Below are 14,591 nucleotides of genomic sequence, written 5' to 3'. Positions count from 1 at the left end.
ATATTTAATGATTTACGTATTTAATGATATAGTACGTAAAATTGCTCTATAAGTTGAATACAAATAAGAAGCAGGATAGTCACTTAAAAGAAAATAAAAAATAAAAACGAAAATAAAAAATATATTAAAAAAGTAATAAATTTCAAAACCATCTAAAACTGAAAACTGAAAAGTATAAAAACATCGGTGTTTAAATATAAAATTCTTCTTTTGCTTTAACTGACATGTATTTGGTGTTAATAATATACAATTAAAATATCTCAACACTCAATTTTAATTAGTCAGTATATATAAATGTAAATGTAAATATATAAATATAAATATATAAATCAATAAATAAATTAATAAATCAATTTCAAAAGCATCTAAAAATGAAAATAGAAAATAAGTATGCAGAACTTCAGAAGTAAATGATAATATTTATTTTGGACCTGCCAGTTTAATTGATATTTGTTCCGTTCCAGTACATAATTTGTTTTTAATTATCTAGCATGCAATGATAAGATGTGAATGATTGAAGCCAATTTTGCTTTTTGGTTAAATTTATGCTTCATGCTTTGTCAATTTAAAGAATATAATAGTGATTAATTTTTCACCTAATCCACACCAAGAACAATCATTTAACTGACATAAAGCAAATTATTTTATTGTTCGAAATTGCAGAAAAAAAGTTATATATATGTGTACCACGAAATAGCAAAGATCTTATTTTCACATGTTTATGTTTAAAGCATAATAATGCTTTGCATTAACATATTAATTATTGTGTGACTAATGATAAACTATTGCATTTATTATTAACACCGTTGACAAGCTTTAGGATAACATGAAGTTGTATGATATATGTCTCTATTTCTATGATTTTATGTTATTTTAATGTTCTCTCTTCCTATAATTGATTGAGTTCGTGGTAATCATATATAGTAATAATCTCTAATCGATACTCGATAAATTTCTTATTTACAATGAATTTGATTATGAATTAAAAAGTTTGGTTGAGCTGGAATTTATATTTTTGTGTTTATTAATATTTACTATCTTTTATATATAAATATTTTGGATTTTGAGTACTTTATTTGTTTCACTTATATATTTTTAATGTTGATAAAAATATATTTATCAGCATATAGTTTTGAATATTAATCAGGTGTTATACAAATAAACATGCTTTCGGCCTATTATTTTTATCTGAATATTAAGAGGAAAACATGTTTTGGTCATCTTTTCCAGCTCATTGCTATATAAAAAAATATTCTGCATTTGAATTCTTATTATCTTAAACTTCAGGGACGAATGCCTCCTACTTGCAATAAACTTTGAAGATTACACGTTATTAGTTAGGAGCAATTAAAGTATTTATGACAATGAGAATCATGATTGATTAAAGTTAAGGAAAATAAGATGTTAGAAAAACGAAATAATGCTTTAAAAGTTTTGTTCTAAGGTTTACAGCTTCTTTTGTACACTACAACTATATGAATATGAATATGAATAAATAAAATTAAATAAATTGAATAATTGTTATTAGATTTGAAAAACAAAACTTTATGAATACTTTACTTAACGTGAATTTATATTTTTATTTATAAATTTATAAATATATTTTAAATTTATATTTTTAATAATGATATTATTTTGTTAAAATTTAATAATAATTCATATGAAATGATAATACATTATAATAATAATTATTAAAATTTTACATGTTATTATTTTAGTTAAAGATTCACTATTTTGTGTCATTTATTTAAAATAAAAATAAATTTTTTTCATAAAAAAAGTTTAATTTACGATAAATTTACAATTTTAAAACCCAATCGAATTAATTTATAATATCACAACTTGAATCTGACTAACCTAATAAATTAAATAGTTAAACATAAAATTTAAAATATTAAATTTAAGTTATACTAAATTGATCAGGTTAGATTTTAAAATATTAAATTTAAGTTATACAAATCTGAATCTGACCCCTCGTCCTACTGCAATGGTAGAAATAGTTGGATAAATGGTGTCGACAGTCTATGTACTATAGAGAAAAAAACAAAAGCCTGATATCTTTTTTTTTAGCATAAACTATGACCTTGCTGATACTAATAAATATATGTGTATGTATATATATATATATATATATTTTTTATTTATATATATTTTAAATTATAGTTAGTTGTTTTAATGTTAAGTGATAAGATAAATATCACTTCAGTATATACTAATATATTTTATTTTTCATATAACTAAATATATCATATACCGTCGTTGTTGTTTGGTCTTTTACGTCGAATTTGAGGTCGACATCATATCGGGAGACGTTAAATTGATGTCGAATTAAAAAAATTCGAGGTTAATTGTATCCAATTTGATTAATATTCGACGTTAAGCAATCATTTTTTGATATTTTATAAAACATGAACTATGAACGTGTAGTATAATATCAACAACAAACAATGATAACAAACAACACACAAGTTCAATCAAATAACAACAACAACAACAAATAAGCTCAACCAAATAAGAACAACAAACAAGTTCAACAAATAAGTTCTTCAAAACGAAACGAAAACTAACCTTCAAAAGTTAGGTATGTCGGAATAAAGTGTTTCCACTAGTAAGAGAGAAAACAGAATGCACCTATGAAGTACAAGAACATGAAAATAATCGTTCAAAACAAACGAAAATTATAGATAAAGTAGTTAACTAACATGCATTTGTATTAAATGAAAGAAAAATTATATGTGATGGTCGTCAAACTTCGTTCGAGAAAAGTTTGAGAAGAGAAGTCGTGCACTAAGATAAAGTGAATGAATATTTAATCTCCCGCTCAAATTAAAAAAAATTTAAAAGGGTGACTCTTTGACTTTTGACTGATAAATATTACGTCAAATCCCTATAGCATTCGACGTACTATTGGTGGTTTAAAAGAAAGAAGAAATAGAATGACGCGCTGGTTTAAATAATTATCATCATTGAATGGAGCTTCGACGTTTTACAATTGCATTTATTTACAAAAATGTCACCCATCATTTTCAAGGTTGACTATTCAGTGGTTGGACGTTGAACGCGTGACGTTATACATTGTTTTTGCACTATAATAAAAGTTATAATTTAAGTACAAACTTTAATTTTATTAATTTTATTTCAATTTTGTAAATATTATATATATATATATATATATATATATATATATATATATATATATATATATATATATATATATATATATATATATTTACAGAACTCTTTCTCACTCTAAATTGACCATTTGTACATTTTTTCCTAAGACGACAATAATTTTTGGCAACATATATGTTGGAGATGGTTGATTAATGCGTGTAGTCACAGGTTTAAAATAGAATGAGTTAGAAATTTTATATTTATTAAAAATAAAACTAGTTTCATTATATATAAGTAAATACAAACTAATCTTACAAATGAGATGAAATTAAGCCAACTTATTAACAAATTATTAATTTACTTTGCTAAAATTAATATAATTTGGAAGGGTGAAAGGTATGCTTAGATGAGTGTAAAAAATCAACAATTTAGATTTTTGCATGAGGAAAAATAATTTATTTGAACAGATATTTTCTTATACGCAATTGAAACCTTAACATATATTAAAAAGACAAATGTTTACCAATCAATTAGGTTATATATGAAAATTAGGGAATGATACGAGGTTAAACAACAAATGAAATTTAGATAAGATTGTCAAATTTAAGCCTAAGTTAGTTTTGTATTTATATATTAAGTTGAAATATAAAATATGAAGATAAATAGAAACATATAAAGAATTTTGCAGTCCTAAATGGATTTTGATACACTCCTTCACCTTCAATTAAAATATACTTAAATATATGAAAGAATTTCACTGATGATGGGCAATAATAGTTGTTTAATTTCCATTTTCATAGATAAACACAGCCTGAAACATGTAACATCTCTTGACTTGATGTTTCTAGCCAACGTGGCAGGGGCAATGTTATGCACATCCAGTTGTATCATGTATAAAATATTACGTGAAGAACTAGTTGAAGCACTAAATAATAAATTTTGATGGATACCTTATTGCTACTTCCTTGTATATAAATCATACCCTAGCCAAAACAAAAATAACTAAGTTCAAAGCAGGGTAAGAGCACAACACGATGGCTTCTATTATCCAATCCCTGCTTGTGCTTGTTCTAGCCACTTTCGCCACATTTATGGTCCCTTCCAATGCACATCTCAGTGCTAATTTCTATGACAAAGTTTGTCCCAAGGCATTACCAATCATAAGATCAGTTGTTGAGCGAGCAATTATTCGTGAACGACGCATTGGAGCATCACTGCTGCGTCTGCATTTCCATGACTGCTTTGTTAATGTAAGCTATCAATTACTGTGTTATATTACTTTCAGGTTTTCATGCCATAAACTTAGACACAGCATTGTGCCCTAGTTTTCTATGTTTACTTTGCCGATCAAAGTTGAAAACTTCGTTATTACTTTGTATTATGCACAGGGATGTGATGGATCAGTTCTGTTAGATGACACAAGGAACTTCACTGGCGAGAAAACAGCCCTACCAAATCTCAACTCCATAAGAGGGTTTGAAGTGGTTGATGAGATTAAGGCAGCAGTTGACAACGCTTGCAATGGCCATGTCGTTTCATGTGCTGATATCTTAGCAACAGCTGCTCGAGATTCTGTGGCCATCGTAAGCATATATTATAGTTAATTAATTATTTTCAATTATCATATACAATATTACTAAATACTCTTTTCAACTTCTGGAATAAAACAGTAGTTTATAGTTCATCGATGGCTTATATTGAGCTCTTAAAAAGATCAAATTTTGTGTTGCTATAACAGTTGGGAGGTCGAAACCTATGGTACTCTGTATTACTAGGCAGAAGAGACGCCAGAACTGCAAGCAAAGATGCTGCAAACACCAACCTTCCCGCTCCATTTTTCAGCTTCTCACAGCTTCTCAGCAGTTTCAACTCTCACGGAATGAACCTCAAGGACTTAGTGGCACTCTCTGGTGGCCACACCATAGGGTTTGCAAGGTGCACCACCTTCAGAGACCGCATCTACAACGACACCAACATCAACCCTACCTTTGCAGCCTCTTTGCGCAGAACATGCCCTAGAGTTGGTGGTGATAGCAACTTGGCTCAATTGGACCCAACCCCTGCGAATGTTGACACTTCATACTTCAAGGAATTGATCTGCAAAAAGGGTCTCCTTCACTCTGACCAAGAACTCTACAAGGGAGGTGGCAGTGAAAGTGACAAGCTGGTGAAGCTTTATAGCACGAACCCTTTTGAATTTGCTAACGATTTTAAGGCTTCCATGATCAAGATGGGAAATTTGAAGCCTCTCACCGGCAGAAAGGGTGAGATCAGACGCAATTGCAGAAGTGTTAACTAATGCTGCATCCATCTTTCTATGGACCACAATAAAGATTCAAAGATTGAGAAATTGTTATTATTTTATTATTATAATATGTCACGCATGTGTGTTTTTAAACTGTCTGTGATTATGTTTTTTATGCTTTTGTTAAGATTAACGTGTTAGGTTCAAAGATTTGAACCATAAAGAAACCTTCTAAAGATAAAGGTCGCTGTAAGACGGTGACTATGCAACAATTTGTACTTTCTGAATTCGTGCAGAGTGAATCACCGCAAGATTTTTAAAATTTTGCTATTCGATCCAAATAAAATAATTGAAGTTGACTTGCTGAAAATAAGCATGCATTATTCTTATTCTCATTTTGTATTTAAAACTGTAATAGTATAAATATTAAATAATAATTTCATGAATATTATATGAAATAGTATAAATATGTATGTATTTGTAGAAATATGAAAGATAATAAATAAGAGCATTCTCTTATGAACAATACTATTGTTTTGAAATAATTATTTTAATAATCTATATGACTATAATAGTAACTGACGTACACTACTTAACAACAAATAAGTTACATTATGTTACTTGTTTCTCTCAACTTTTAATCTCTCCGTATTACGCGCAATTTACCAGCGGGTATACACTCATCTCCACTGTATATATGGATCCAATCATAAGCTTAATTTTAGGTCAAACATTGAAAGTTTAAGAAATATTTACTGTCATCTTTTGGCCTGCAACATAAAATAAAGGAATCTTGCTATCATATTAGCGCCTAATTATTATTAAAGCATTATTAAAGCTTTATTAAATCTGGTATAGATGTGAAAGAATATACGGAAAATAAACTCTATTAATTATTTGGAGTTGGTCTACTCCTAAAGTAACTGGGATTATTATTTTCTTTGGATAATTATTATCTAATTGACAGAGTAAGCATAGTGAATAGGAGATGCATGTCGTCAATACCTACCCAATATTAATTATTGCATGGTTACATACATGATTTCTTCCTAAATTACTTGTTGACTCGCCCACAAGGTCAGTGTGGAGAGTTTATTCTTGAAGGTAATACATGTCGATCACAATGTATTATGCAAATGTATTATATATGTTAACTGAAGTATGTCCATTTGGTAATAACTTTGAAGTTTCTATATTATGCGAAATTTTCATTTATACAAAATCATTATTTCTCTAAAAACTTTTTTAAAAATTTCTCTTTGCCTTTGTTTAGATTTTTTATTTTTGATTTCATCTTTCATCTGTTTTAATATTAAAGACTGTAAGAAAAATCTTTACAGAAAATTTTACATCCAATTAATCAGAATTTAAAATAAAGTAAGTTCATTTTTTTTAATTAGTGTATTATTTTGAGTTGTAGTGATAATCTAATTTATGCATGTAACTCAAACTAGGTTAAGGTGAACTGTTGTTTGTTTGTAATATGATGATGTATTTTGATTTTTTATTAGTATTTTATTTATATAGTTAGATGTTGTTAGAATAGAGTTTTAAAAAGTAACTCTTTAAGTTAGAGAGTTTTTTTTTTATCTAAGAAGAGAAGTTAGGAATATGTTTTTTTACAATTTAATTTATCTCGATTACCTTTGTGTATGTTGATCGTGATTGAATGGTTGAATTGTTTGATTGTAAATTACTTGATTTAGTTTAATATATGGTAAATATTGTTGAGTTAAATTTGGTATTTGATTGGTGTGTTTTGCAGTGTCTCAGTTTCTTCTTCATCTTATTATATAGCATGGGCTGTCAAAAACCGTTTTCTTGGCTTTTCCCTTACTTTCACTCCTAAGATGGAACATTCTTTATGTCACAATTAAATACCTTCAAAAGCTTTTATCTCATTAATATTTAACTCATCCTTCTAATCTTACTTTTATGAAAATTATAACACTAAATCTGCTAAGTTGAAAGCATCTGAAGATACTTTTTATTACTAATACGTATTCTAAGTCTTAGCATTACACACAAAAAAACTTAAATATCTTTTTTTCCTAATGTCACACCATCTAGCACATGTTTCGTAACAATTATATGTTTAAAATCTCAGATAAATCTTGTACAACTATTAAAACTAGGGATGAAATTGATGAGTAACTTTATTTAAGTCTTTTTGTTAACTTCAACTCCTCACTTAAACTATCCTTAACTAAAACTGAAAAATGAGATGACTCTAAACAACTCATAATCTAATCCATGTACTACAAAAACTTAAATGCTGAATGTACTACAAAAGCTTAAAAGCTTAATTTATCCATCATTTATACTAAAATAACTTTTAGTTTATAGTGTATATATATATATATATATATATATATATATATATATATGGTATAAAAGTTGACATAATCACGAACAATATTTTCTGAGGCATGTAGATTTACTGTCCTTAAGGACTTATCTGCGGTGTATTGCGCAAGTCCCCTAGGATACAACAGGAACTTCCCAGAATATCTCTGAGGATCTCAGAACTAGCAAGGATATCTAAAAAGAGTATAAAATAAACCTAGAATAATTTTATAAGAGGGAAAGAAGAAATGAGAAGGAGAGAAGACAACTTTTGGTGTATATCTGGAATGGGGAAAAGCTCTCTATTTATAGAGTTAGGAAAGAATAAAATCAATAAAACACAATAAAAGTTATTAAATATTTTACCGTTAAAACACTTAATAAAATGAATTTGAATGTTGTTGGCAATTAAAGTTTTGACCGTTGCAATCCAACGTTTTCTTTTGCAATAATCTAACATTATTACAACAATCCCCCACTTATTGCGAAAGAAAAAAGATAATAAACTTTTATTCTGGGTCTCATAGAATGTAATGCATCAAACATGGTATAGCAAATTATATAAGTCTTAGATTGAAATACTTAACACAATACACAGTGTAGTTATGAATCAGCCTTAGATTGAAATACTTAACACACAATGTAGTTAGTATAGCAAGCTATATGAACCAAAGGCACTTGACGTGTGTTAGAGGTTTCTCAATCACAATACACCCCAATAATCCTTGCGTTATCGCTGTGTTGCGCTTACTAGGCCATGTGCGTGCCCGATATTCATGAGTGCTTTAGAGATCATGCCAAGATCTCATGCAAGCGGCCCCACTCGACACTCATATAGGTGATTTCATTAAGTGTATGCTGCAAATCATACACTACCCATAAAGGATATGAAATCATTAAAAACTTTGTTTAAACTAAAATTCTTTCACCACATATAATTTTAATAACAAAGTTTAGCCTCTCAATAACGCAGTCTCTAGCACTTTCACACACACCATAGGAATGAACATAATTGATTAAAATCAATTTAGTGCTATCAGAACTAACAAGTGACTTGTTTTTACTCATATGAACCTTATTCATGGGATCTCCAATCACAAAGGTTGGGTTACCATCACTTGTTTGTTTGCAAGTGGCTTAAGTCTCATTTCGCTTGATGTTTCTAATATCATTTGTCTTCCCATGAGTTTTGTCAGAGGATCTACTAGATTCTGTTCTGACTTCACATAATCAATGGGAATAGTTCCACTCTTTAGCAGCTGCTTCACAAAATTATGTCTCAATTAAATATGTCTATTCTTTCATTGTAATTCTTGTTTTTAGCTATAGCTATTACCGATTAGCAATCACAGTGTATTGACACCAATGAGGTTGGTTTCATTCCTAGTAGAATGTTTGCTAAGAAGTTTTTCAACCACTCAGCCTCACTATCAGTCATCTCAAGAGCGACAAACTCATATTTCATTGTTGATCTTAATTGTTTGTGTGGCTGATCTCCATGTAATCGCACCACCCCCAAATGTGAATACATAACCACTAGTGAATTTTGTCTCATTTGAATCAAAGATCCAGTTAACATCACTGTACCCTTCTAGTACATCGTGAAATCCACTATATTTAATGACATAATTCATTGAACCTCTTACGTATCTTATAAGCCTGAAAAGTGCATCCCAATGTTCTTGATTTGGACATTGAGTCTACCTACTCAATCTACCTACTGCATAAGCAATATCAGGTCTAGAAAAACTCATCAAGTGCAATAAGCTCCCAATTATCTGGACATACTGAGGCTGAGACAATGATTCTCCTTTATTTTTCATTAATTTAGAATTAGCATCATAAGAGATACTCACTAGTTTGAGGTTATAAAACCTAAACTTCTTAAGAAGTTTCTCAATATATTGTTATTAGGATAGTAATATACTATCTCCCTTCCTTATTTAGAATTACATTATTACAACAATATATATGTATGTGTATATATTATATATATTTGTTTTTTTTTGTCATTCTAAAAAATAAAAACTCACCCACAGCAACATAAACCGTAAGCGTACCCACAGTAATTACAGCAACTTAAACCCTAAAGTCACCTGCAACAACTTAGAAATCATGTATTAGCAGACAGTTGTGACAGAATACTTTTAGGAAATTCGTGCAACCTTAAACAATAACAAATTCATTTATTTCTATTCGAGAATGAATTGAAATTAAATGAATATTAAATATTTAGTCACCAAGGTTTTCGCCTACACAAACGGGTAGTTGTTAGAGATATCATTAATTCAATGCCAATGTAATAGCTTTTCTTTTTATATACTTATATTCCAATAAAAATTTATATGCGTGCATGCATATAGTGTTGACTTTTGAAGAAATCATCATAGTTGAATATACATATATAAAAGTTGATTAAGAATTTTTGCAATCCAAATATACTTAATATATCCCTTTATAATTTTTTGGCAATGATGGCAATTAGATTGAAATTATGACTTTATACAAATTACGAATCCTCCTAAGCCGACCTAATGATAAGTAGTTCAGAACGAAAAAGAAACTATATATAAGATACTGTTTACTTTTGTTTTGACATTGCAGAACTGGTCGAGTTTTTCGTTTCAAAATTTTCAACTTTACATGGTTACCAATTTGTCAATATGAACTATTATATTCATGGAAAATGTTATTTTGACAACAAAAGTTTGACACAATTTTGACAACGGCGACGTGGCAGCTGTGCATTGGCTCAGTGAACCGGGGTGAGGGGTATTTTGGGTTTTTTCTGGTTTGTTTTCAATTCACTGAGCCAATGCACAGCTGCCACGTCGCCGTTGTCAAAATTGTGTCAAACTTTTGTTGTCCAAATAACATTTTCCTATATTCATATATAGAAATAATACTCATGATAAACAAATAGCAACTAGCTACTCTTACGCGCATGTTTTATGATAAGTTTACTTCATAGAAGTTGGCTTTGACTTTTCACTTGCCTCTCACAATTTGAGATGTTGATCACTAATAAGGTTTACAGAAAAGTTTACGATAAAAAAATATGTAATGTATCATAGGATCGACGGTATATTTTAAAAGATAACGATACTTTGATATAAGATTTTTTTTATGCTTTTGACACATCGCTCATTACTTTTTACTTTCTTTTTTTCAAATATATCAAGATTAACTTTTATGAACAAAGATTAACTTTTGTTTGAAATTATTTTATATTTATAAAGATTATTAAATGTTTGAGAAAAAAATAAATTTATAATATATATATATATATATATATATATATATATATATATATATATATATATATATATATATTATAAATCTTATTTTAGAAGTTAACTTCTTAATATACTTATGAGAATCATTGTTACATCTTATCTTAATAAAATTTACTTTTCAATCGTTATTAAACTTCGGATTCATTTCTAACATTTCAATGTTTAAAAAAGTTCTACATAAACTAAAAATAAGATCAATTTAAAAAATATATATAAATACACTTTTTATTTAGACTATAAAAGTTTACTTTTTTTTCTTTAACTACGGTGAGAAATAATTCTTTTTTTCTGTTTAAAAGGTGTGGGAGAGTAAATTTGAATTTGAAATCAAATATTCAAACAGTGATTGTATTTTTTTTTTTCACGAGTTTCATTAAATTTGTACCAACAAGAACTCTCTTTTGACCCTGATACGTAATACTTTTATCAAAAACCATTTTTTTCATGATTACTTTATCCATTTTATGGTTTCTTTGTGAACCTGCGTTTCTTTCGTGTAAATATCCATTATAGTTTTCTGTATTCTGAAATATTAGTCCTCAAATTTTGAGGCCAAGATTCTTAAAACAACTCTTGACTGTTTTTTGTTTAACATTCTTAGTTTTTGCTTAACATGCGACTTTTTCCCATTTCAAGCTGGCATGCATAATGTACTTAAAGTTGCATGCAATATGCATAGAAATAAGTAGCCAGTGGGGGCAATATTTGAACATTTCTCTTACGCGGTTTCGTCGATTTGTTATTTAGCAAAATCAAGTTGAAACATAAGGATCCAAAAATTTTACGTAGATTACTCTAACAAGTAAGCTATAGCTGGTTGCTACTTGGAGCCTATAAAAATGCCCTCTACCAATTGAGATAAACTCACAAATCATACACCTGTTAAGATGATGATAAAAAAGGAAATGGCTTCTCATCTCCAACACTTCCTTGTTCTTGCCATGGCCATACTTCTCACAATCCCTTCTCATGCACAGCAACTCAGTCCTGATTTTTACATGGCTTGCCCTCAGGCACTTCCAGTCATTAAGTCAGTTGTTCAAAGAGCCATATTCCGTGAACGGCGTATGGGAGCATCTTTACTGCGTTTGCACTTTCATGACTGCTTTGTCAATGTGAGTTGCATACAGATCCATGTTGGATTTTTACTCTTTCTCACTCTGAAAGTTAGACAAAAGAAAATTACAATATGAAGCATTGCAGATAGTGCAACATTGATCTGATATATATATATATTTATAGCATGTGTCTGTCTTCTAAATGGTAATCTTATCTAGCCTTGTTTTCTACATGCTGCTAGTGTAATTAGTAACAGAGTCAACTTGAAAATTATCAATTAAATCAGGTTTTTTATTCATGATCATTTTCTGACTTTTTGTTTTCCTCTCCTTGACTTCTTATATACAGCCTGCATATATACTTCATTTTCAAGCCAAGTTGACTCAGTCAAGTTAGCTGATTAATTTTCATAGGTGCCGAATTTAAATAATTGACACTAGTTTAAAAATAGACAATTTATTATATTGGTTATAATCCTTCTGTCATAACAAATAGTACGGTGACAACATTATAAATATATAAGTATAGAATTTTTTTTATTTCAATTATCATTCGAACTGATATAGAAAATAAGTATAATGATAATTTCATAATAAAGTAAAATGGGAACGTAACAATTGTAACAAAGTAAAAGACTTTACATAATGGTTATATTTGGCAACAGAAAGTTTCAGAGAACTATGTATTGGATGCAATGCAACTATTTCTGACAAATGTAATGCATGCAAGAACATTGTATATATATATTAATGTATATTGTTATCCTAATAAAGGTAATGTGTATGGCTGAAATTATAGGGCTGTGATGGATCAGTTCTGCTGGATGACACCCCAAATTTCACAGGGGAGAAGACTGCACTCCCAAATATTGGCTCAATCAGAGGTTTGGAGGTTATTGATGAAATCAAAGCAGCGGTTGACAAAGCTTGCAAACGTCCTGTGGTATCATGTGCAGATATCTTAGCAGTTGCTGCTCGTGATTCTGTTTCCATTGTGAGTGTGGACATTAGTCATACTAATCTTAATCTCATTCTCACTCTTCTGGAACAAATAAATTATGATGAAAGAATAATAATATGATTAGTAACTTAATGTATTAAGAAGTTAACTTTAAGTCTAATTCAATCTTACAGAACCGGTTTGTAAAATGAGATTTATACTTAATTTATATACTATAAATTGGTATTATTTCTAATCGATATGGAACTTTTCTGACTGACTTTGTTTATTTGAATGAATTTGGGAGAGAGTGATTGAATGGATTTGAGAGGATTTGAAAATAAATTTTTTTGTTGTTTATTTGAATAGATTTGGAGGTAGGTGAGAGTAGATTTGGAAGTAAATTTTTTTAATTTGTCACATCAATCAAATCTTAAACTAATTCTCACGAATGTTGCTTCCAAATTCACTCTCACTTACTTCCAAATTTACTCAAAGAAACAACAAAAAAATTTATCTTCAAATCCACTCAATTACTCTTTTCCAAATCCATTGGAGAGAAAAGTAAAATGAAATGAAGTAGAAGTAAATGTTATAGACGAAAATATTCAAAAAGTAACGAGTGTGGTTCTCTGATAACAGTTGGGAGGTTCACTCTATTGGTACAAAGTGCCATTAGGAAGAAGGGACGCAAGAACTGCAAGCAAGGATGCTGCAAACTCAAACCTTCCTCCCCCATTTTTCAGCTTCTCCCAGCTTCTTGCAAATTTCCAAGCTCATGGACTTGACCTTCAAGATCTCGTAGCTCTTTCTGGTGCACACACCATTGGATTTGCACAATGCTCTACCTTTAGGAACAGAATTTACAACGACACCAACATAGACCCAAACTTTGCATCTTCCTTGCAGAGCACGTGCCCTAAAAGTGGTGGAGATAGCAATCTTTCACCGTTGGATCGTTTCACTCCCTCGAGAGTTGACACTTCATACTATACTTCTTTGCTAAGTAAAAGGGGTCTTCTCCATTCTGATCAAGAGCTCTTCAAAGGAGATGGCAGTGAAAGTGACTCTTTGGTGAGGCTCTACAGTAGGAACCCTTTTGCTTTTGCAAGAGATTTCAAAGCTTCCATGATCAAGATGGGTAACATGAAGCCTCTTACTGGGAATGCTGGAGAGATCAGAGTCAACTGCAGAAAAGTCAACTAAATGCTTTCGGAGTGATGTAGGGTTTCCACAATGATGTGATCACTTCTAAAATGGTTTATATTCAAAGTTTATTTTAAAATATGTTGAATGAAGTTACTGTGTCTGATGTCATTTATTTTCATACCACTAAGGAATGCTGTTGCAGCTTCAATGTCAAAGATTTTTGAGGTTCCATGTATATCATGTAATTGCAACTTATTTGTATTTCTTTTGTACTTTTTTAGTATAATTAATTGTGATGAATTCATAATTAAATTGAATTAGTTGTATTTTGTTCGTAATTTTCAAAGAGTAAATAATTATAACGAACTAAAATAATTACAATGCGTAAGGTCAAGAACTATAGTTACGATTGTTTTCTGAGGAAGAACTTTGATTTGACATGG

The 14,591-nt window shown here is 29.6% G+C and overlaps 2 protein-coding genes across 2 annotated transcripts; both read left to right on the top strand.

Annotated features, from left to right (window-relative positions):
- The first annotated feature begins 4,133 nt into the window (after positions 1 to 4,133).
- Positions 4,134 to 5,719, top strand: LOC124835091 (peroxidase RIP1-like). Its single transcript, XM_047309969.2, has 3 exons — positions 4,134 to 4,364; positions 4,503 to 4,697; positions 4,853 to 5,719. Exons 1-3 carry the CDS (start codon positions 4,149 to 4,151, stop codon positions 5,411 to 5,413), a joined length of 972 nt encoding a protein of 323 aa, XP_047165925.1. The 5' UTR covers positions 4,134 to 4,148; the 3' UTR covers positions 5,414 to 5,719.
- A 6,183-nt stretch (positions 5,720 to 11,902) lies between these two features.
- Positions 11,903 to 14,323, top strand: LOC124835090 (peroxidase RIP1-like). The gene is made up of 3 exons (XM_047309968.2): positions 11,903 to 12,116; positions 12,859 to 13,053; positions 13,642 to 14,323. Exons 1-3 carry the CDS (start codon positions 11,907 to 11,909, stop codon positions 14,203 to 14,205), a joined length of 969 nt encoding a protein of 322 aa, XP_047165924.1. The 5' UTR covers positions 11,903 to 11,906; the 3' UTR covers positions 14,206 to 14,323.
- Positions 14,324 to 14,591: the final 268 nt, after the last annotated feature.

This window comes from Vigna umbellata, chromosome 5, assembly GCF_029865625.1.
Source record: "Vigna umbellata cultivar VRB3 chromosome 5, Vumbellata_1.0, whole genome shotgun sequence".
NCBI classification, from domain to species: domain Eukaryota; kingdom Viridiplantae; phylum Streptophyta; class Magnoliopsida; order Fabales; family Fabaceae; genus Vigna; species Vigna umbellata.
This window is presented reverse-complemented; position numbering and strand designations above follow the sequence as displayed.